This window comes from Wickerhamomyces ciferrii, contig 00020, assembly GCF_000313485.1.
Source record: "Wickerhamomyces ciferrii WGS project CAIF00000000 data, strain NRRL Y-1031 F-60-10, contig 00020, whole genome shotgun sequence".
NCBI lineage: Eukaryota > Fungi > Ascomycota > Saccharomycetes > Phaffomycetales > Wickerhamomycetaceae > Hansenula > Hansenula ciferrii.
In genome coordinates, this window is record NW_011887720.1 from 230,068 (window position 1) to 254,657 (window position 24,590).

A 24,590-nucleotide genomic window follows, 5' to 3' on the forward strand; every position below is an offset into this window, starting at 1 on the left:
TTTAAATTTCAACCTCTCTTATACCATCTTTATCAACAACTTTAACCTAAAATAACTCAGTTAGTAAAAAAATCACCTGAAATGTAACAAATTAACAATACATACATTAACACCTTTGAAGTCAACTGGGATTCTAGTTTCAAGTTCTTTTAAACATAGTTTTAATAAATTTAACCCTTCTTCTGTGGTGAAATCTGGTCTATAATGACGATCTAATAATGAGAAAGTATAGAATGCAGCATAACCATGTGCAGCATATGGTAGCTCTGCTCTGGTACCTAGGTAGTCAATCCAATTCAAAGATGGTTCTTTTTTATTTTCATCATAACCTGCAATTAATACATTGACTTGATATGGTTTCTAAAATTATAATGTTAGTTCTCCCGAAGGCAAATAATTGAAGTCGGCGGAAAAACCTAAAAGATAATTAACTCACTCTTGATCTGATAGATTTTGCTAATTCATTTCTTGTGAAACTTGAGATAGCTTCTGGACTTAACTCATAATTTTCACGGATTCCATATAATTGAACATTTGCTTGGATATATTCTGCAAATTGTACTATTGTTCCAAAAGTTAGTATTGATTAACCAGCAAAACATCAAGATCCGGATACATACCTGTATCACCAGCTTCACCTGTGAATGCCATTAGAGCATGTTTACTCAATTCTCTTGTTTTATCATCATCTGCTTTCAAGATTGAAATACCTCTAGTGGCAGCTTTTGAAGTGGCGATAATCACAGAATCTCTCACTTTAATACCTAAAACGATATCCATTTTCTCTGTGTTTTGACCTGTATCTGATTTATCTTAGAGGACTGAAGTTAATTGACTTTGAAAGCAATAAAACTCAGTTCAATTGTAATGAAAACCCTTAGTTATCTAATGTTATTGAACTAGATCTTTTGGCCATCCACTTTATTAATTTGGATTTGATTTTCTCGAATTTGAAAAGTGATTATGTAACGATTATATCAGCAATCGGAAGCGTGTTCTTACCGAAAATAAATTACTAGTTCGCGTATTTTTAATTTCAATATTACATTTTACGCGTCTCTGATTTTATGTTTCCAAAACATAAAAGATTCCATACATAGGATTAATACTTGTTGATAACAATTCAATATTCAACAAGCAGGAATGCCAGTGTTTCAAAACGACATGGCTGGAACCCTTCAGCAACCTACTACCTCATCAGCATCCTCATCACCAATCAACCCAAATTTAAGCTCAAGAAATAAAGATTTGATCTCATCACCAACACGTCCACCATTAATCCCATTGAATAGAAACCTTGATGATGACAATTTTGCAAGTGATGACTCCAAAGAAGACCTTTCAAGATTGATCTCTAAGCCAGCTCCAGTTCAAGATGATCTTCCAGTATCAGGAAACAAGACACCATCTTCTTCTGATATGTTATACTACTATGAAAGATTATTACCATTCAGATACATTTTCCAATGGCTAAACCACTCTCCAAAACCACAAAAGGATTTCACCATGAGAGAATTTGCATATGAGTATAGATCAGGTGCATATCAACGTTATAATTCATTTGCTACATTAGAAGATTTTAAAGCTTCAGTTATGAAAGCTAACCCAACAAGATTCGAAGTTGGTGCTGTTTATGCAGTCAATCCAAAAGATAGAAAAACTCTACCGAAAACTGCAATGAAACCATTGGAGAAAGAATTGGTCATTGACATTGATTTAACAGATTATGATGATATTCGTACATGTTGTTCCAAGACACAAATCTGTACCAAATGTTGGAAATTTATCACAGTGGCTACTAAAATTATAGAACAAGCTTTAAGAGAAGATTTCGGATTTGAACATATGGTTTGGGTCTTTTCTGGTAGACGTGGTGCGCATTGTTGGGTTAGTGACAAAAGAGCTAGACATTTAGAAGAACCGAAAAGAAGAGCAATCGTGGAATATCTTGATATACTGAAAAATAAAGGTAACAAGAGATTGAATTTACGTCGTCCATATCATCCACATATCGAACGTTCATATGAAATTTTAAAACCTGAATTTTTGGACATTATATTGACAGAACAAGATCCATGGGCCGATGATGTTAAAGCTGAAGAATTATTGAAATCATTACCTGATAAAAACTTGAATGATGCTTTAAGAAAATTATGGAGCTCATCACCTGGTAGATCTAGTATTCAAAAATGGAAAGATATCGATGAGACTTCCAAAAAAATTGCAACAAAAACCTTCAATTATAGAACAATAGTGGAAGCTAAACAGGATATAATTTTAGAAACTATGTATCCAAGATTAGATGTTGAAGTTACTCGTCAAATGATCCATTTGTTGAAATCTCCATTTTGTATTCACCCAAGTACTGGTAATGTCTGTGTTCCATTTGATGCATCACAAGGATTTGATCCTACAAATTCTCCAAATTTACGTCAAATTCAACATGAAATTAATAAATGGGAAATTGAACATCAAGGAATTCCACAAGATAAGAAACTCCATGATTGGGATAAGACTTCATTAAAACCATCAGTTGATTTATTTGCAAAATTCGTTCAAGGTGTTATAAAATCTGAAAGAAGTGCTAAACGTGAACGTGATGACGATGAAGAAGATCTGGAGTTTTAGCGTGTACAATAATTATGGGAACTTTTACAATGTATAGTGTATTTATTAATGGGGAAAAACATATTAATTATCATAAAAATCATCAAAATTAGGACAAAAACCGATTAACTGAAACATGGCAAGAAGCTAAGCAAATATGAAAGCCATCCTTTTTGAGCTGTTTTTGCATTAATATTCCTAATGCTTATACTTTGGTAACCGTTTTCATGGAACCATTGTAATGTTTCAGATCCTTCTTCAACGATGAACTTACCAGAAGTCACATTGATCTCATATTCATCTGACGGGAAATGCCATTGTGGAATATGGATTAAAGTTGGTGTAATGTCTCCGGTATCTTTACCTTTGATTTTTAAAGTATATTCAAGTTTGGATAAATCAAATTCGGAATCAACAAATTCACCCTCTAATGCCAATGCAAATGGTCTCACTATTGAATCAATGGCTCTTAATCCAAAATGACTTGGTGCTGAAGAAGCAGACGATGGACCTTTTAACGTTTGACTCTTCAATAAAGATGAGGAACCAGCTAATGTACCAGAATCAGAGTCAAAATCAGTAACACTAATCGAATGTTCATTAAAATAAGCCTTTGAATCAAATCCAGTAGTAGCTGTTGATCCAGAAGATCCAGGAAATGAAGCTTCTTCAATGTCATCCTTGGACCAAAATGAAAAATCTTCATTATTGAAATAATCACCCCATTTGTGACCATTATCAGCTGTATAAGTCCACCAAGAGTGAGAAATATTACTCCCTTCCAATGCAAAGCCCAATGCATCTAATGCACTTGTTTGTGATGAAAATTCATTCTCCCTGTAGGCTTTCTTATCATCCATATCAAATGGCATGCCAATTTCGGTGAATATAACAGGTAATTCTTCACCAAGATTCTCTTTACCTTCCTTTACCATTTCAGCTAATTGTCTTCTAAAGCTTTTTCTAATGTTATTCTCACCCCAAACAATGCTAAACACAGGGTTGGAATATTTACCTCTCATTATACCTAGTGTATCTGCGTTATATTTTCTATTCCAAGTCTTGAACATAAGTGACATACCATCGTAATAATGAGGACTGAAAATAGTATTTTTGTCTACCAAATTTGTACCTTTCAATTTTGGTGGGATTTCTAAAGGAGGTGATTGTAAAAATATAAATGTGTCTGGTAATATATCTCTAATGGCTTTTCGATAATCTTTATAGTAATTAACAAAATATCTATTTATGAAAAGTTCTTCATCAGCAATTTCACCACTCAAATGATCCACATTAAAATAATCTGGAAGTAATAAGGTTGTTGTTTCAGAGTTCCAGACCCCATGTTGTTCCCAAATACAAACTCCAAGCTTCCATGACTCAGATCTCTTGAAACCATAATGTCTGTCATAAGTATCATCAGAAACCCAGGCTTTGACACCTTTTGGATCAATGACTTTAGTACCAATTTTCTTTGGCCCAAAGATTGAAATTCTATACTCATCCAATTCAGTTGGGATACCAGACCCTAATTTCAAAGTTTGATAAATAGTTGGACAAGTTCCAACTCTTAAGTTTAAACTATCAGGGATTTTGGAAGCATCAGGAGTCCCAATATATCCAGGGTTTGGTTCATTAATAGTTTCTACCCCAATAACAGTTTCTTCAAACAATTCTGGTGCTTTATCATTAATTCTTTTTACAAAATATGCAACACTGTTGATGAAATGTGATTGTAAATAATCTTGGATATTAACACCATTGATAATAGCATTTGGAGCAAATTGTTTACCTGCAAAGAATAACGTGAATAAAGTACCCGCTGCTAATCTTTTATAGTTTGTACTCCATACCATCTTTGGATAAACATCTGGATCTTCAGAATTATGGTAAAAATTTTGAACAACTGCAGCTTCTGTAGCTTGGAAATGTTTAGGGTCAAACCCTGCAGCGTATAAAGTCCATAATGGAGCACCATCACCACCTGAGAATCTGGACCAAACATCCTGATGCGGATCCAAATAAACGTATATACCACCAATGTCATCAATTATTTTCAAGACTTCAATTGTATAATCAATAAACTCTTCATCATATTTCCCAGGTCCTTCATGTTCAATGGCTTCCCAAGTGAAGATGTATCTTATACTATTATATCCTAAGCTTTTGATCCTATTGATATGCGAGGGAACATCCTCTAATGGAAATGGTCTCCCAGCAAATGAGACATGATCACCATCAAAAAACAGTCCTTCATGTCCCTCCAATGGTTTATGAGTTGGGAATGATGGTTTGGTTGGAAATTTGGCACCTCCATCTAAATTGATCCCTTTTAATTGCACAACTCTGTCCAAATCATCCACAAATTGACCCTTTTCACTTCTAACTTTACCCTTAGATTTCGTCATTATAAACCAATAGACTACTTAGCAACCAGTCCAACTTCACTTTATGATAACAACGAATCAAAAAGTACAATGGCAAAAAAATAAGAAGTTGTTGATAATTGAATTGTGCCATTCTGATCTCTGCCATACACGGACCAGTTCCGACTCTCAAATTATCTAATCAAACCGGATTTTGATTGTGATAGTAAAAAAAATTTATAAGCTCATCTCTTTAATACTTTTACATTAGTAATTTACAAAAAATCAATTAAATTTGGGACAAAATGAGTCAACAACAAGAACAAGAACAAGGTCAAGATGAATTCATTGCAGTTAATGAAGTAGATGAAGTTTATGAAGGTGCTAATGAACCAGAACCAATAAGTGATGATGAAGATGTTGAAGAAATTCAACCAGAACAAGATCAAGATCAAGATGAACAAATAGAAGGTGGTGAAGATAGAATTGAGATAGATATGTCAAATAACTCATGGGGTTACTTTGATAAACATGAAGATTCAGTCTTTACTGTAATTGCACATCCAACATTACCATTAGTTGCTTCTGGTGGTGGTGATAACACTGTTTATTTATGGACTTCACATTCACAACCACCAAAATTCGCACAACAAATCAAAGGTCATAATGAATCAATTATTACAGGTGGTTTTACAGGTGATGGTGAATTTTTAATTACTGGTGATATGGCTGGTAAGATCTTAATACATCAATCCACAAAGAAAGGTCAAGTATGGAAATTATTTGGTGAATTAGAAGAAACTGAAGAAATTGTATGGATTTCAGTACATCCAAAACAACCAGTATTTGCATTTGGTGGTGCTGATGGTTCTGTTTGGGTTTATCAAATCACACCAAGTGTTGAACAAATAATGAGTGGGTTTGCACATCAACAAGAAAGTACTGGAGGTGTTTTCGTTAATGTTGATGATTTAGATGCATTACATTTAGTTACCATTTCAACTGATGGTTCAATTGTTGGTTGGAATGCCTTTACTGGTTCAGCAGAATTTAAATTATCAGAAACTGCATTTAAAGGTCAAACAATTCCTTGGATTTCAATTAAATTACAACCAAATTCAAATATTTTAGCTATTGGATCAAATGAAGGTACATTAGCTATAGTGAATATAACTAATGGTTCAGTCTTGACTACTTTCAGAGTTGTTGAATTAAAAGAAGATCAAGAAGAATTAGATGCCAGTATAGAAACCATTTCATGGTCAACAGAATTACCATTAATAGCACTTGGTTTAGTTTCAGGTGCAATTATTTTATTTGATACAAAGACATGGAAGGAAAGACATTCAAAATTATTAGAAGATGCTGTTACAAAATTAGAATTTGTACCAGGTACACCATATTTAGTTGGTTCTTCAATGGATTCAAGAATTTATAAATGGGATTCAAGAACTGGTGAAGAAGTTTTCAAAGGTGTTGGTCATAATATGGGTGTTTTAGATTTTAGTGTTATTGAAAACGGTAATAAATTGATTACTGCAGGTGATGAAGGTGTTTCTTTATTATTTGTTACTAATGAAGAAATTTTATAGATATGAATTTTCAGTTAATGTATGATTCGATCAAATATTCCAGGTATTATCTATGCAAGATTGTAGTTGACTGTTTAGTATACAATTCTTTTAGGCTCCATCCCTTTAATAACATGGTATGTACATTTCACAGCCGTTTAAAGTTTTAAGACCATAGTTAGATATTAGATCTAATCTTCTAGCAGATTCGAGAAGGAACTACTGCATTCCAAAATTTTGACAGGAAGTTCTAAAATTATGATTTTGGTAAGTGCACTCCATCACGGGAATTTTTTTCATCTGGAATATTCTAAAATTTGGGTGGCACATAAAGTTTTTACTAGAAAATTCTAAATCATTACAAATAAAATAAAGGATTTGAAATCAAAAAATGATTAGTTTTAATTATAAAAAGGATGAAATACCTTGAATATTTTGAAAGAGTTGTTGTTTGTTATAATCATCATCAATAAGATATAACAAAAACAATCAATTACAAATACAAACAACTATTAACAAGATATCGATAACAATGCTTTCATTTGATTACGCTCCACAATTTTACTCATCTCCATTTGAACCAAGATATGTTTCAAGATCATCTCCACAAAGTTTTGGTTTAGGTTCTGATTTTTTCACACCATCAAGATCATCATATCATTGTCAATCACCAAGAAGAATTGTTAGATCAAGATCATGTCATCATCCATTTGAACGTTTTCAAGAAAGACCAAGATTTGGACAAAGATTTAGAGCTGCTAATGGTGGTTATGATTTTAATGATTTATTAAATCAAATGATTCAAGAACATCATGATGATGAAGAAGATTTTGAAGTTGAAAGAAAACCTGAAGTTGGTTATAAAGTTTTAAGATCCAAGAATCAATATCAAATCCATATTCATAAGAACAATAATGAATATAATCATTATTCAATTAGTTATAAAGTCATTGATGGTTTTGCAATGATTCATGTTGAAAGTGAAAAAGATGAATTTAAGAAAGTTTTCAAATTCAAACAAAATGATGTTGATGTTATGAATGTTAAATGGGAATTAGCTGGTAATGTTTTAAAAATTATCATTCCAAGAGTTCCAGCTGATGAATTTGTTGTTAGACCACAAGTCAAAAAAGTTTTTGCACCTGTTAGAGATGAATCGAGAAGATCTGTTAGTCCATCACCAAAACCACAACAAATTCAAGAACAAGTTCCAAAACAAGCAGCAAAACAACCATCAGAAAGTAAACCAAAAGCTAGAGTTATTTCCATTCCAATAGACTATGAAGATTCAGAAACTGAAACTGCAGTTACAACTCCAAGATCAAGTAGATCCAATTCATTTAGTGAAACTGATTCAATTAGTACAAGATCCAGATCTAATAGTGAAGCTGAATTGTCAAGTGATGAACATGAACCATTACATAAATTACCAAAATTGAAAAGAAGAGTTAGTATTGAAGAAGTTGAAGATGAATCTTTACATTTATGAGTTTGACTCTGTATAATAGAATTTGTATATTAGAATAATACCTTAATGAGTTATGAATTTGATTAATTAATGATAATCAATATGTAGTTTTTCAGTTTCTCCATACCATTACGTAAAACAAAGCATAAAACAAATTATAAGCTTCGGTTAAAAGACTTCCAGTTAGCCAATAACAATCTTGATAATGTCAAGTGTAATCTGTCAATGAAAACGGCTCCTTTAAAACTTTGAGAAACTGGTTCAAAGGGAAACTGGCCAAAGGGGATTCCGAGCTCGGAGCAGAAACAATTACGTACAAATGCTCGGTCCCGCGAACATGGCCCTCCAAGAATGGGATTTCCTGGTGCGAAAAGGGCCAATCAGAGACTGATCAATGGGTATTACACAAGGTATTGATGGTGTAAATATATGTGTTCTAGTAGAGTAATCCAAATGCAAAAACCACCATTGTATTCAGAATGTATGGTTTCCTTACTATCATCCAATAATATCACTACCTTACAATACATTTTAAACCGATTCCCACGCTATTTTACCAATTCCCAGCATCCCTGCAGAATTGCAACTCATCACTAAAGAATGACCTTCAAAGTATCATCATGTGGGCCGCACCAAGATAATAAACAACTTTCAACCAAAAAAACATATTTATATTTTCATTGATCCATATTTATCTTCTTTGCTTTGAATTGGATTTATTCTGTAAGATTAACTTGTAAAGATGTTGGCTGCTAGAAACTTGAAAGTATGTATCAATGGATTCAACAGATTGTTATGTTCATGATCATCATACCCCATGATCCCTTGATTTCGAGTTTATCGGCTTGAATTTTGGAGAGCGTGGAGTTTGTTTGTTGATTTTTTGGCGGCTGATTTACTAACAAAATTCAATAAAGGCACCAAGATTTGCTCGTAGCTTAGCTACTTTATCTTCTGAAATCACCAGAGACTCAAAAGTTGGCCAAAATTTATTAGAAGACCATTCATTCATTCAATATAAAAAACATTTAGAAAATGTTGAAATTGTTAAAAAAAGATTAAATAGACCATTAACTTATGCTGAAAAAATTTTATATGGTCATTTAGATAAACCTCATGAACAAGATATCGAAAGAGGTGTTTCATATTTGAAATTAAGACCTGATCGTGTTGCTTGTCAAGATGCTACCGCTCAAATGGCTATCTTACAATTCATGTCTGCTGGTTTACCTCAAGTTGCTACTCCAACCACTGTTCATTGTGATCATTTAATTCAAGCTCAAATTGGTGGTGGTAAAGATTTGAAAAGAGCTATTGATATCAACAAAGAAGTTTATGATTTCTTAGCTACTGCTACTGCTAAATATAACATTGGTTTCTGGAAACCAGGTTCAGGTATTATTCATCAAATTGTTTTAGAAAACTATGCCTTCCCAGGTGCTTTAATCATTGGTACCGATTCTCATACTCCAAACGCTGGTGGTTTAGGTCAATTAGCTATCGGTGTTGGTGGTGCTGATGCCGTTGATGTTATGGCTGATTTACCATGGGAATTAAAAGCCCCAAAAATCTTAGGTGTTAAATTAACCGGTAAAATGAACGGTTGGACTTCTCCAAAAGATATTATCTTAAAATTAGCTGGTATTACTACTGTTAAAGGTGGTACCGGTAAAATTGTTGAATACTTCGGTGATGGTGTTGATACCTTCTCATGTACCGGTATGGGTACCATCTGTAATATGGGTGCTGAAATTGGTGCTACCACCTCAGTTTTCCCATTCAACAAATCAATGGCTGATTATTTAGTTGCTACTGGTCGTCATGAAATTGCTGAATTTGCTAAATTATATCAAAATGATTTCTTAAAAGCTGATGAAGGTGCTCATTATGATCAAGTTATTGAAATTGATTTGAACACTTTAGAACCATATGTCAATGGTCCATTCACTCCAGATTTAGCTACTCCAATCTCTAAATTAAAAGATGTTGCTATTGAAAATGACTGGCCATTAGATGTTAGAGTTGGTTTAATTGGTTCATGTACCAACTCTTCATATGAAGATATGTCAAGATCTGCTTCTATTATCAAAGATGCTGCTGCTCATGGTATCAAAGCTAAATCTTTATTCACTGTTACTCCAGGTTCAGAACAAATTAGAGCTACTATCCAAAGAGATGGTCAATTACAAACTTTCGAAGAATTCGGTGGTATTGTTTTAGCTAATGCTTGTGGTCCATGTATTGGTCAATGGGATAGACAAGATATTAAAAAAGGTGACAAAAACACCATTGTCTCATCTTATAACAGAAATTTCACTTCAAGAAATGATGGTAACCCAGATACCCATGCCTTCGTTGCTTCTCCAGAATTAACCACTGCTTTTGCTATTGCTGGTGATTTAAGATTCAACCCACTTACCGATAAATTAAAAGGTGCTGATGGTAAAGAATTCTTATTACAACCACCAACTGGTGATGGTTTACCAACCAGAGGTTATGATGCTGGTGAAAACACTTACCAAGCTCCTCCAGCTGACCGTACTCAAGTCCAAGTTCAAATTTCTCCAGAATCTGATCGTTTACAAGTTTTAACTCCATTTGAAGCTTGGAATGGTAAAGATGCTGAAAACTTACCAATCTTGATCAAATCTAAAGGTAAAACCACTACTGATCATATTTCAATGGCTGGTCCTTGGTTGAAATACAGAGGTCATTTAGAAAACATTTCAAACAATTATATGATTGGTGCTATTAATGCTCAAAATGACAAAGCTAACACTGTTAAGAACTTATACACTGGTGATGTTAAAGGTGTCCCAGAAACTGCTAGAGATTATAGAGATGCAGGTATTAAATGGGTTGTTATTGGTGGTGAAAATTTCGGTGAAGGTTCTTCAAGAGAACACGCTGCTTTAGAACCAAGATTCTTAGGTGGTTTTGCTATTATTACTAAATCATTTGCTCGTATTCATGAAACTAACTTGAAAAAACAAGGTTTATTACCATTAAACTTTGTTGAACCAGAAGCTTATGATAGAATTGACCCAACTGATACTGTTGATATCATTGGTTTAACTGAATTAGCTCCAGGTAAAAACGTTACTTTAAGATTACATCCAAAGAATGGTGAACCATGGGAAACTCCATTATCACACACTTACAATGCTGAACAAATTGAATGGTTCAAATATGGTTCAGCTTTGAACAAGATGGCTGCTGTTGCTGCTGAAAAAAAGAAAAACAACTAAGTTAATTGACTAGTGTAATTTAATATTTTAGAAATTTAATGTCATTATCATATTTTTATATAGTTATTTAATTTATTGTTTTTAAGGGGGTGTATCTTATACATATATATATAATTTAACATTTGTTTATTTATTAATTTTGATCTCATATATTCATAGCTTTAGAATCATTTAACTGTAGATTACTTCTTACAATTGATCATGATATAAATTGTAGTAATACATCATATATTATATACAGTACATGCTCATATAATGTTGTAAAGTCCAGACTAATATGGAATACCATTTGTCATTTTTTGGAAACGATCATACCCAGTTGTAAACATACTTTCGTAACTTGATCTAATCAATCCTTTTAAAGTACCTATAACTTCTTTATCACTCTTGTGTAAATAAAATCTATTCTTCAAGTTTCTAATTGTCTTTTCACCTTTGAAACATGGTAACCCACTATCAAGCATTGGTATAACATTACCAACAATTAATTCATAAAATGGTCTTACAGCTAAGAACCCTTTAATGAATAATTCTTCGAACATTTTGAATGATTCAGTTTCATTTGATCCACCCATAACTTTAACCATTTCTTTTGTTAATTTGAAAGGAACAGCTTCGAATTTAACACCACCTGGAACAATATCAAAACAGAAACCAAAATCAATATGTAAGATATGACCTTTATCATCATACATGATATTACCATTATGTCTATCCTTAAATTGTAAAAGATATGAAATGATACTATAAGCAGCAAGTGATTTTATGAAATTATTTCTTGCTTCTTCAAATTCAACAGAATTTTCATTACCAAATTTACTAATGAAATATTCATATAATCCATTAACAGCTTCACGACCCAACATATCTCTTGAAATTGAGTTTGGTAAAACATCAATAACACCACAGCCTGGTGCAGTTGCTGTAACTCTATATGGGAAACAATATAAATCTAAACCAGAATTTTCCCAAATACTCTTGAATATGGAGATTAATTGTAAAGCCAGAACATCTTGACGACAATCATCACCAACTTTGAAGATGGCACTTTGCCACTTATCATATGTAATCATTTGACCATTGTATTCTTCAGATTTCTTGATCTTGAAAGTTGCCATGAATGGTGCTTTAGCATGGGATTGTAAAGGTTTACCTGAGCTTCTATTTATATCAACAACAACACCATCTGGGTTTGATGGTAAGTAAACATTCTCCAAAACTTCAATTTTGGCCATTTCTTCATCAATTTTAACCTTCTTTTCAGCTTTAGTCTTCTTGATGTATGGTTTCAATTTACCAGAGATATCAGTGACTTCGTTGAAGAACTTAAATTCTGTTTCATAAAAGATCAAGTCTTCTTCAGGGAATGCATCAATCATCTTACCCATAATCAGGTCCAGTTTAGGTTTGATAGAATCTTCGATAGTTGAATCTTCATCCTTATAACTATTAGCCAACATATTCCAAATGATTTGATGAGCAAATAGTTGATCAGTCTTACCAGTTTCAACAACAAATCTACCAACATAACCTAATGGATCATTTCTTAGACTTTGAACAATTTGTGGAACATAGAAGAAAGTCAAGTTCACATCATGAGATTCAAGTGATCTCATATTATATTGAATGATTGATGGATCTTCGAAGAAAGGTGGTTGGAAAAGATTTATTGAATCTGTTGGTGAAATTGGTTGTGCTAAAATTAAGTATTTAGAAGCACGAGGAATTTTCAATAAGAATGGAACACCTTCATGATATGGTAAGACTTTTGCTGGATTAGCAGCAACCAATTCTAATAATGTTTTCTCCAAAGATGGCAAACGATCTGCTAGTGAAATACCCAATATTGGTGATTCTTGATAAGCAAATTGTAAAATCTTAGAATCTGGTTTCAAAGAATCAACTTTGAACTCAACAGGATCAACTGGGTTCAAGAAAACCAGGATCTTGGAAATTTCATCACGTAAAAATATCAAACTTAAATGTTTACGCAATTCAATCAATTCTGATGTTGAGCCAGATGGGATATTCTTCACAAGATGATAAATTTCAACCAATAAATTCAGATCAGCTTTGATTTTCAAGTAATTACCACCATATGGATAATGATTTTTTTTGACAAACCATGAGAGAATACCTTGAAGAATGGAGTTTGTTAAAGATATAACAAAAGCAGATTGGATCTTAATATGGACATGCAAAACGTCAAACCCTAATTTAATTAGTTCATTTCTAATCAATCTTGCAAAAGGATGTAAACTTGCAACGTTCAAATGTTCTAACCCAGTAGTAACAGCCCTAGTGAAAATTTTCAGTAAATGATCACTTTGGTATAAAGTACCTTGGAAATGAGAAGAGAATAATTTAATAACGTGCAAGTGAGTTTGTAAACTTTCAGAAACCAGATTACTATGATATTTGATTCTTTGTTTATCAGATGGTGAGTAAGTCATTTTCAAGAAACCTTCATCCAATAAGTCAAACTCCTTGGAGTATAAACCTCTTCTTCTTTTGATTGAGTCCTCCCAACAAACAGCAATTTCTGATAATAGTAAGAAAGACAAATCTTGACGTTCCTTAATTATACTTAACCAAACTGTAGTTGCAACTTTCATTGAATCAGAGGTGAAGACATTGAATGGGATGGAAACCAATTCAAACACCAATCTAGCAGTATCTTCATCAGGTTGTCTCAATATTAGCAAGCTAGCGATTAAATCTAACACATTCAGTAATTCTTGTTCAGTAACAGCCTCACCAATAGCGATTTTTTGTCTCAATCTTTTCAATTCTTCATCTTTGTTATTACGAAGGTCTTTAATTGGAACGATACTAGCTTTTTCAGCAATATTTCTTGATCTCCAACTATATTGTGATAAGAAACCAGCAATTGTATCAGGTTTTTCGAATGTAGTAGATGGGATATTTGATAATTCTAAATCTGTTGGTAAAATGGTACCTGCAACTTCAACTGCAAATGAAACACCAAATTCAACACTATTCAGTCTTTTGAAAACACCTAAATCTGTAATATATGCTTGTAATAAACTTTTCATATCTTGTGAACTCTTGGTCAGTGATAACAGAGTCCATTCTTTAGCCTTTTTATGTAATTGTTCTAAAGTTGAGCGTCTCCATTTGTAAGAATCAGATAATGTAACTTTAACTTTAGAATGTTTTAAAAAGAATTGTCTTTGTGGTTCATATTTATTAGTATCAGAATCAACAATACTATCAAATAATAAAGTTAAAAGATCCAATAAAGTATAAAGTGATTGATGATGACATAAACTAGATGGTAATTTATTTAAAAATAAATTGGCACTTTGGAAAGCTGCATCTTGTAAATCATAATTTCTATGACATGTTAAAATCAAAATCTTGGTCAATTGTTCAGCAACGCTATCTGAACTGAAATGATGATTACCACCCTTCCCGGTCAATTTGATGAATTTAGATACAACAGAAATTGCAATTGAACCAATAAATTTTTCAATATTAGTTTTCACAATTGAAGGATCTGAAAAATAATATAACACAGTGGAACAATCACCTGAATTTACTCTCAAATTTTCTAAAAGAGATGTGGCTGATAAAAACATCAACTTAGAATATGATAAAGTACGAAGTTCCAATGGGTTTGTATTAGAAATACCACCAATGATATGTTTTTGATCTTTAACATTATGATTTGAAGAACCACGTCTTAAAACAGCATTTAATTCAAATGAAGTCTCTGTATGTAATCTTGGCAGTTCAGAAGCTAAAGGAGGTGTACTCAAAGCAATGATTTCCAATTCCTTTTTATGTTCTTCGGTTAATGTTGATGATTCACTAAACCCATGAACGACCAAATTGAACCAGAAGTTTTTAAATGAATTTACCAGTTCAATATCATCTTTCAAATCTAAAGCTTTGTTTTTTGGTAATAAAGCTGCAATTGGCTTGAAAAAATTTGAAATTTCTTTGGCAACTTCTGCAATTTCACCATGTGGTCTGTGATGATCACCAGTTTGAATATCACCTCTACTAACCACATTATTCAACAATTCATATAAATAAACATTGTATAACGGATTTTCAATATCTTTGCTCAATTTTTTAGAGATGTTGATACGTGCGTTAACAATAGCAGAAACGAATGAATGATCATTTGTTTCATTGGCAGAATTAATACCACTGTCAAACATTTTCATCATGATTAAGAATTCCTTCTTGGATAATGATGGTGCAATACCAGCTAATCCATGCAATAATTGATAATCAAGTTGTTTAGAAACTTTTTGAAATTTTTGAGATAACACAGTAACGGTTAAAACAAGAATTGATGGATCATCATATTTTTTAGCAATTTCAATAACAGATTCAATAGCATTTTTAAATATGATTTGATCATTAACATTAGGTTTTGATTGGATGTTAACTGATGAGGTAGAACCTTGACCTCTTAATGATTGCAGAGTATTAGCACGTGAAGGTCTTGCTGCAGCATCTAATGAGTTAAATGTACCTCTTGCACTTCTCAACTTCAAGTCTCTAATAGCAGCAACTGGTGCACCTTCATTATCAACAGCTAATAAGTTAACTAATGAATAAATTGTAGTAACGATTGAATCTTGATTTAAAGGTTTCAACCCCAATGCTAACGACTGAGAAATACGTTGAATAAAACGTTCATTATTAACTCTTGTAGAAGAGTTTGAGATAATTAGCGGGAATGAATTAATTAACTGACCACTAATAACTTTACCATCTCTATAACATAATAATGAACCTAATGAAATGATAACTGGAGCTAAATGTTCATCTGCAATTTCATGAGTATGTGATAATGAATTTCTCACCAAGTTTAATACAGTATCTGGTGAGACCAAATCAACTAATAATCCAGTACCGATAACTTGATAGGCCAAACTTTTGGTATGTAAAGCCAGTTTAATACGTTCAAATGAACTGATGTTTATATAACCACTACCTTGATCCAGTTCATTAACTTGTAATAAAGAATTCTTAACTAAACTTTCCAAAAGATCTAATTTATAGGATAATGAAGTCTTAACTGCATCCAAAACGGATTTATTATCAACTTCTCCATCATAATCAGCAGCTGTGACTTCTAAAAGATAATCAATTAAAGAAATTTCATTAGATTGTGAATTTGTTTTAACGATATCTTTCAAAACAGATGTACTTAATTCTTGAATCAATCTGACAAACAACAGAGAACTAAATTCATCACCATTAGCTTGATAAGCTAATAAATAATTATAATCATGTTCATCACTCAGACTTTCAGATCCAATTTTCTCCACAGAGTTTAAAAATCCACCATCAACCAATAAGACTAGTTTTTTAATTAAATTAGTATTCAAGAATGTGGTTTTATTAATCAGAGCTTTTAAAAATCCAATAAAACTGAAATAACTTGATAATTTTAAATTTGAATTATTTTCAAAAATTGATAAATATTTATTCAAAACTAATTCAATTTGTTCTTCCAAATTTTGAAATTTTGATGCAATAATAACTATAGCTTCAACAAGTTCTTTAGTAATATTTTCCCAAGGTGAAGGACTTAATTGTAAACTTAAATGTGATCTAAACTGTTGGAAAGGAGATTCCAACAAATATGGTTCAATAATTTCTAAAAGAGCAACGGCTTGATCAAAATTTGTTATTGAGCTTGAAGATTTTGTCAATGCTAAAATAATTTCTAATTCCTTATGAGCCTAAAAAAATGATTAGAATGAATGTTTTTGTCCGTCCTTTGATTAAATTATACTCACAATTGGAACACTTGAAATATCTGAAATGGCAACAGCTTTAGTCAACCTGATGAAATCGTTTGAAAAAGTAGGAACTTTCTTCAATCCGCCATTTGATAAGCCATTTGAATGACCATTCCCATTCCCATTACTCAAATTATAACCATTTAATGATTCTGATTCTTCTGTGTGTTGTAAAGAGAATTTCGCCAGCTTGTTCAAAGCTTCTGAACGAATAGAACCTCTTTTGATCCTGTAGAAACTTGTTAGTATATCTCTCAAAGCATATCACAATCACTAGACTCACCCGAAGAAATCCATTTTCTAGTCCTGGTTGTTGAAAAGTGGATCCAAGATTTGTTTATTGTTGTTGACTTGATTCAAATTGTGCACCAATTTTGACTTTCGTGTAGTACTTGGAAGAGAATTTCGCGGAATCATAACCATTAAACTTACGCAATTTTGAAATTATCAAAGAGTCTAAAAAATGTGAATTATTTGCCAATCTATACAAAAGATATGTATCACTCCAGATTTTGATTCTAGAGAACATACCACACTGATTATTAATTAAGCACGATTCTTCTTTAGAAACCCTTGATATAAAAAAAAACTTTTGCAAAAAAAAAAAATTCAGATATAAATTAAACGTAAACATAACACCGTGAAAAGATAAAACCATTGCCCACAACATGATATAATTTAATAAAGATTAGATTAAAAGATGTTAATGTTCAATTTATGTATCAATCAATATTAACTTTTTAGTCTAATCTTTCTTTAATAATACATGACAGAAAAAATAATGATAATGAAAAGGAAAGGAAAAGAAGAAAAATAATTAAAAACAAAATGATGAATGACGTGAAAAATGAATAGAATTGAGAATTCAAAAAAACATTCTCATAAAACTAAAATATGCAAATTTATGATTTTTTTTTTGTTTGTTTTTTCTAATGTTCCTCTATATTGAAAACTTTTGAAACCCACATTAAAAAATTTAAATAAAAAATTTAAATAACTTATGAATAAGTTTCAATAAGAGTATCACGTAAGTTACCAGAAATAGTTTCTGGTTGAGCATCTTGTAATCTAAATATACTTTCAATAACACTTAATTCTGGAGCAGTAGTATCTAAACCAGTAACGGATAACCAATCATTAACAACCATACCAGCACCAACAACAGCAGAACCACGATTAACAGTACCTGCAACTAATGGGACTTGTAATAAAGAAGATAATTCTTCTTGATCTGGAATAGAAGTTTGAGGATGAACAATACCACCTTGATTTGATAAAGAACAATAAGAACCAACTAAAACATTACCTGCAATAGTTTGTCTAAAAACTTCAACACCTAAAACATCAGCAATTAATTCTTCAGTTTCACGTTCAATATCTGGATGAACTAAAGCAACATAATCATTACAACAAATAACATTACCTAAAGCGGATAATCTTTCTTCAACTCTTTGAATTTTAACAGAATCTGGTAAACTATTTCTTAAATGCATTAATTCTTGATCTGTTGTTTGAGTTGGAACTAATAAACCTCTTCTATTACCAGCAGTCATTCTACCAACAATACGGGTACCAGCAATTGTGGTATGAACAATAGGTATAACATCACCTAATTCAGCTTCAAAAGCAGAATAAAAATTTTCTGAACCACCAACAGCAACTAAACAATAAGAATTTGTTAATTTTGAGAAAACACCAACTTCATTAGAGTTTTCAAATTGAGTTCTACTAGCCATTTTTCTTGAATTTAAATTAATACAATCGATTGAGTTTTCTAGCAACTTGTTTTTTTTCTTTCTTTAACCTTAAAATAAATCTAACCTTTTATATAAGAAAAGATTTAAAGCTTAATAGATTGATGATGAATCAAAGTAATATAGTTTAACTACTAGAAATTTTTTTCCCTTATAAAAAAAAAATTAAATATAAAAAATTTACCAAATGCTCCACTTCCGGGTAATTGATGGGGTGGATTCTGTCAAAATTATAAGTGACAATGCAAAAATGACCGCGAATTAGATCGACTCTTTGATCGACTTCGATTCATGAATCATTTAGTTTTGAGGTAAAAGTTGAGTACAACGATGGGTATATGTGAAGGGTATATTTAGACTGCTTATGATTTTTTATATAAAGTTACTTACTTTATTTTGCTTCAATTATTTTGGAAAAGTTCTTAAATACCGATCAAAGATTTTATGATGACTAAGCATATCCTATCAAAATAGCTACTTACTAAGAGTTCATCTAAATGGATAATCAGGATATCAGGAAATTAGGAAATCAGGAAATCACCAGAATTAGGAAATAATCATCTGATAACTTTAAAGATCTTTAGTCTTATTTCTTGTTTCTAGGCAGAGCTGCTCTTGTATCACTCTCTGTCTAGAATCTTCCAGGTCCCTCTAGTTCCTCCCAGCGCTCCTTCTAGCTCCTTCTAGAATTCTCTGTCCACTGCTTAATTTTTTGCTAGAACCTTCTAGCAATCAAAGAACTAGAATCTTCAAAGTGTAGAGCTCAATTAGCCTGAGTATCCGACAACCAAACAATATATAAACAACACAATTCCTCTTGCTCTTAGTTATTGAAGATACTCAATTCATCACAGATTATATTATCAAAAGAGAATTAGTTACAATTACAATTACAATTATACACAATGGATGAAAGTCAATTTACAGATAGAGCATTAGCCATTATTACTGGTGCTCAAAAACTTGCTGAAGAACATGCTCACCCACAATTACAACCAATTCATCTCTTAGCTGCTTTCTGTTCAAGACCTGAAGATGGTTCTGTTAGTTATATCCAAACTTTGCTTGAGAAAGGTCGTTTTGATTATCAAGTTTTTGAAAGAATCGTTAATAAACATCTTGTTAGAACTCCATCACAAAATCCAGCTCCATCACAAATAACTCCAAGCTATGCTCTTGGTGAAACATTGAAAAAAGCTACTAAAATCAAAACTCAACAAAAAGATAGTTTTGTTGGTCAAGATCATCTTTTACAAGCTTTATTAGAAGATTCAAATATTCAATCAATTTTAAAAGAATCAAGTATTACTATTGAAGGTTTAAAACAACAAATATTACAATTAAGAGGTAATCAAAAAATTGATTCAAGAAGTGCTGATACAAATCAAGAATTAGAATATTTAACCAAATATGCTCTTGATATGACTGAACAAGCTAGACAAGGTAAATTAGATCCAGTTATTGGTAGAGAAGAAGAAATTAGATCAACAATAAGAGTCTTAGCAAGAAGAATCAAATCAAATCCTTGTTTAATTGGTGAACCTGGTATTGGTAAAACTGCAATCATTGAAGGTGTTGCTCAAAGAATCTTGGAAAATGATGTTCCTTCAATTTTACAAGGTTGTCGTCTTTTCTCATTAGATCTTGCTGCTTTAACCGCTGGTGCTAAATATAAAGGTGATTTTGAAGAAAGATTAAAAGGTGTCTTGAAAGAAATTGAACAATCAAATATTTTAATCGTCTTATTCATTGATGAAATCCATATGTTAATGGGTAATGGTAAAGATGATGCTGCTAATATCTTAAAACCTGCTTTGTCAAGAGGTAACTTAAAAGTTATTGGTGCTACAACAAATAATGAATATAGACAAATTGTGGAAAAAGATGGTGCTTTTGAAAGAAGATTCCAAAAAATTGATGTTAAAGAACCAACTACAAGAGAAACTATGGCTATTTTAAGAGGTTTACAACCAAAATATGAAATTCATCATGGTGTTAGAATCTTAGATTCTGCAATTGTTAGTGCCGCTCAATTAGCTAAACGTTATTTACCTTATAGAAGATTACCTGATTCTGCTTTAGATCTTGTTGATATTTCTTGTGCTGGTGTTGCTGTGGCAAGAGATTCAAAACCTGAAGAATTAGATTCTAAAGAACGTCAATTACAATTGATTCAAGTTGAAATTAAAGCTCTAGAAAGAGATCAAGAAGCTGACCCAACAACTAAAGAAAGATTAGCTCAAGCAAGACAAAGAGAAGCATCTATTGAAGAAGAATTAGTACCATTAAGAGCTAAATATAATGAAGAACGTAAAGGTCATGAAGAATTAACCGCTGCAAAGAGAAAATTAGATGAATTAGAAACTAAAGCTCAAGATGCTGAACGTCGTCAAGATAATGCTACTGCTGCTGATTTAAGATATTTTGCAATTCCTGAAGTTAAAGAAAGAATTGATCAATTAGAAAAACAAGTTGCTGAGGAAGAAGCTAAATCTGGTGCTGGCTCATTAATTCAAAATGTTGTTGATTCTGATACTATTGCTGAAACTGCCGCTAGATTAACTGGTATTCCTGTTTCAAAATTAACTCAATCTGAAAATGCTAAATTAATTTCAATGGAAAAGGAATTATCACAAGAAGTTGTTGGACAAAGTGAAGCTGTTAAATCTGTTTCAAATGCTGTTAGATTATCAAGATCAGGTTTAGCAAATCCAAATCAACCAGCTTCTTTCTTATTCTTGGGTCTTTCAGGTTCTGGTAAAACTGAATTAGCTAAAAAATTGGCAGGTTTCCTTTTCAATGATGAACAAGCCATGATTAGAATTGATTGTTCTGAATTAATGGAAAAACATTCAGTTTCAAAATTATTAGGTACAACTTCAGGTTATGTTGGTTATGAAGAAGGTGGGTTATTAACAAATCAATTACAAAGAAAACCATATTCAGTTGTATTATTTGATGAAGTTGAAAAAGCTGCACCAGAAGTCTTGACTGTTTTATTACAATTATTAGATGATGGTAGAGTTACATCAGGTCAAGGTAAAACTATTGATGCTTCAAATTCAATCATTATCATGACTTCTAACTTAGGTTCACAATTCATTGTTAGTCAACCACATTCAAAGATCACACCAGAAACTAAAGAATTGGTTATGACTTCTGTTAGAGGACATTTTAGACCAGAATTCATCAATAGAATTTCTTCAATTGTTGTCTTCAATAAATTATCAAGAAAGGCTATTCATAGAATTGTTTCAATTAGATTAAAAGAAATTCAAAATCGTTTCCAAGAAAATGATAAGAATTATAAATTAGATGTCAGTCCAGAAGCTATTGAATTCCTTGCAAAGAATGGTTATACTGAAGATTTAGGTGCAAGACCATTAAATCATTTGATTCAAAGAGAAGTTTTAAATAAATTAGCTGTCTTGATTCTTAAAGGTCAAATCAAAGATAAAGAAACCATTAAAGTTATTCAAAAAGGTGATGGTTTATTTGTGGTACCAAATCATGAAATTGATGATGATAGTATGGATGTTGATGTTGAAGACTGGACTGATTTAGATGATGAAGATGATAGTTTACCAGATGAAGCACCAGCTTTAGATTGATTTGATTAGTTGATTTTGTATGTTAGAAAGTTTTATTGGGAGTTTATTTGGTTTTAATATATATAGGTTATGATTTTATAATAAAAGATTATTAATTCAACATTAAATATACTTTAGTAGCTTTATATTGTGTAGAGTAGAGTACATGTAAAGAATACTTGAGCGAACATTATATATATAACTTGAATAAATAGCTGGTCAAAATACACATAATGTATCAGTTTCATCATGTTCTGATAGTTCTGTTACTGAAACTTTACCATTACTATAAACTGAATAAACCCAAAAGGATTTATCATCCATCTGTCTTATTCCAATACCAACAAGAACCTCTGTAAATGCATTTTCAATCTTTGGAATAATTTTTTCATGTCTTAAAGAATGTAATCCACCACATTTTACAAACCTCATCACTGAGATGTAACCTGATTGAGATACCACAAGAACTGCAGATAATTCTGGTATGACTCTAGTTAATGATAATCTATTTGAAAATTCTAATTCCTCTCGTAGAAATGGAAGATCAAATATATTTTCAGAACTAGCATTACATACTAATTCATTGAATCTATAAAGACCAATTTTTGTGGCAGTAGCAACAAATAAAAACTTGTCATGATCTTTTGATCTAGGTATAGCAGCTGAAAATTGATCCTCAGAAATCTTATCATATGAATGTTTGATTCTTGAAAATTTATCTGTGAATTTATTAAGGTTATTCTCAATAATATTTGAATCTGATTCTGGCTGTAACTCTATAGGTAATTCTGTTGCTGATCCAATTTTAATCTCTTCATACCATGCACCACCACCTAGATCTGAAGTAATCAAATGATTACTTGACAAATTTAAAGCTTTAGACTTCTTCAATATTAGTTCCATGTCAATATCTGTCTTACTACCTAGATCTCTAATTGTATCAACTTCTTTGAAATTATCATCATTGATATATTGAACAATCCAAAGGTCTTCAGGTATAATGACTCTATTTAAAACAAAGCATTCAATGTCATACTTGTAAAATGGATGAAGATATACCTCAACCGTATCCACAGATAATGTATAGCCTCCTGTAGGATCTGGAACAGGACCTTCATTAACTGTAATTTTGAATTTGAATGTCATTAGTTCCCCTGATATCGAGGCACATGCAATGTACGCTATACCTTCTTCATTTGACTCCACAAATGAAATATCTGGAATGTTGTGGTTAATTTGAGGAGATGTATGATAATATAGCTGACCATGTTTGACATAAAATAATGTCACAGTTTGACTGTTATCAGAAACTGCAATCATATCACCACTCGTATCTATACCCCAAGCTGAAGATGAAAGTTTAAGATCAAATCGTACTTTTCTTTGAGTCTTTTTTATGAAAAAATCTTCAATATCATAGATCAATACCCTTCCATCATCAATCGCACAACTTAGCACATCTCTACCTTGTAAATTGGACACTTTGATAAAATTAATTGTATGGGGTAACATTGACCAATTAGCAGCAGCTCTATCTCTTCTTGATGTAAATGGAGGAGATACATCGATTGTATCAATGTGAATATCGTTTCGGAACACTAATAATTTTGTTTGTGAAGCAATAAATAGTAATTTACCAAAACAATCAACTAAATTATTTTTGTACCTCAGAGTATCATAGTCTTCAACATCAAATTGATGTACCTCTTTCATTATTAACCCATCTTCATATTTTGGGAGTGATGTTGTTGTACTGATTTTTCTTCTTTTACGAACATCAAACATTTCATAAGCGTTTAATAAGTTTTCATCAAGTTCAACGCTACTACCACCTGTGCTTGGCCTTGTTTGTGTATCTTGTAAGTAAATCGGTAGCTTTGGATTATCAACATCTCTTAAGTTTCCTTCATATAAATTATCCGGATTATCACGTATTTGTTCTCTCAATTCCTTGACATTACTTAGACTCATGAATTTTCTAAAGTTTTCACTTATTGAACCCGAACATGTGGAATAACTATCTCTATGTGTGATCAATTCTGAATTGGGTGTTTGTGATGCAGAGCTGTTTTCACCGCTATACGACACCTGAAGTTCATCTAATGATGCTTGAGATTGATCTGCTGAGTTTGTTTGATCCATAACCATTGCTCATCTAAATCGAAACAAAGCCAATGTTGTGGGTTCTGAGTAAAAA

At 31.9% G+C, this 24,590-nt stretch overlaps 10 protein-coding genes across 10 annotated transcripts; 5 read left to right on the plus strand and 5 right to left on the minus strand.

The window, feature by feature from the left end:
• Positions 1–72: 72 nt before the first annotated feature.
• PRE1 (proteasome core particle subunit beta 4) lies at positions 73–780 on the minus strand (the record flags this gene model as incomplete). The annotated part of the gene is made up of 3 exons (XM_011278437.1): positions 73–347; positions 433–561; positions 621–780. 3 exons carry the CDS (start codon positions 778–780, stop codon positions 73–75), a joined length of 564 nt encoding a protein of 187 aa, XP_011276739.1.
• Positions 781–1,143: 363 nt separating this feature from the next.
• PRI1 (DNA primase subunit PRI1) lies at positions 1,144–2,628 on the plus strand (the record flags this gene model as incomplete). Its single annotated transcript, XM_011278438.1, has 1 exon — positions 1,144–2,628. One exon carries the CDS (start codon positions 1,144–1,146, stop codon positions 2,626–2,628), a length of 1,485 nt encoding a protein of 494 aa, XP_011276740.1.
• A 104-nt stretch (positions 2,629–2,732) lies between these two features.
• On the minus strand, positions 2,733–5,015 carry EGH1 (hydrolase; the record flags this gene model as incomplete). Its single annotated transcript, XM_011278439.1, has 1 exon — positions 2,733–5,015. The coding sequence occupies one exon, from the start codon at positions 5,013–5,015 to the stop codon at positions 2,733–2,735; it is 2,283 nt and encodes a 760-aa protein (XP_011276741.1).
• A 263-nt stretch (positions 5,016–5,278) lies between these two features.
• SQT1 (Sqt1p) lies at positions 5,279–6,565 on the plus strand (the record flags this gene model as incomplete). The annotated part of the gene is made up of 1 exon (XM_011278440.1): positions 5,279–6,565. The coding sequence occupies one exon, from the start codon at positions 5,279–5,281 to the stop codon at positions 6,563–6,565; it is 1,287 nt and encodes a 428-aa protein (XP_011276742.1).
• A 511-nt stretch (positions 6,566–7,076) lies between these two features.
• BN7_1033 (Titin) lies at positions 7,077–8,033 on the plus strand (the record flags this gene model as incomplete). The annotated part of the gene is made up of 1 exon (XM_011278441.1): positions 7,077–8,033. The coding sequence occupies one exon, from the start codon at positions 7,077–7,079 to the stop codon at positions 8,031–8,033; it is 957 nt and encodes a 318-aa protein (XP_011276743.1).
• Positions 8,034–8,754: 721 nt separating this feature from the next.
• ACO1 (aconitate hydratase ACO1) lies at positions 8,755–11,260 on the plus strand (the record flags this gene model as incomplete). Its single annotated transcript, XM_011278442.1, has 2 exons — positions 8,755–8,778; positions 8,930–11,260. The coding sequence occupies 2 exons, from the start codon at positions 8,755–8,757 to the stop codon at positions 11,258–11,260; spliced, it is 2,355 nt and encodes a 784-aa protein (XP_011276744.1).
• A 272-nt stretch (positions 11,261–11,532) lies between these two features.
• STT4 (1-phosphatidylinositol 4-kinase STT4) lies at positions 11,533–17,578 on the minus strand (the record flags this gene model as incomplete). The annotated part of the gene is made up of 3 exons (XM_011278443.1): positions 11,533–16,989; positions 17,056–17,278; positions 17,442–17,578. The coding sequence occupies 3 exons, from the start codon at positions 17,576–17,578 to the stop codon at positions 11,533–11,535; spliced, it is 5,817 nt and encodes a 1,938-aa protein (XP_011276745.1).
• A 469-nt stretch (positions 17,579–18,047) lies between these two features.
• Positions 18,048–18,785, minus strand: TIF6 (translation initiation factor 6; the record flags this gene model as incomplete). The annotated part of the gene is made up of 1 exon (XM_011278444.1): positions 18,048–18,785. One exon carries the CDS (start codon positions 18,783–18,785, stop codon positions 18,048–18,050), a length of 738 nt encoding a protein of 245 aa, XP_011276746.1.
• Positions 18,786–19,708: 923 nt separating this feature from the next.
• On the plus strand, positions 19,709–22,414 carry HSP104 (chaperone ATPase HSP104; the record flags this gene model as incomplete). The annotated part of the gene is made up of 1 exon (XM_011278445.1): positions 19,709–22,414. One exon carries the CDS (start codon positions 19,709–19,711, stop codon positions 22,412–22,414), a length of 2,706 nt encoding a protein of 901 aa, XP_011276747.1.
• A 198-nt stretch (positions 22,415–22,612) lies between these two features.
• CRT10 (Crt10p) lies at positions 22,613–24,541 on the minus strand (the record flags this gene model as incomplete). The annotated part of the gene is made up of 1 exon (XM_011278446.1): positions 22,613–24,541. One exon carries the CDS (start codon positions 24,539–24,541, stop codon positions 22,613–22,615), a length of 1,929 nt encoding a protein of 642 aa, XP_011276748.1.
• Positions 24,542–24,590: the final 49 nt, after the last annotated feature.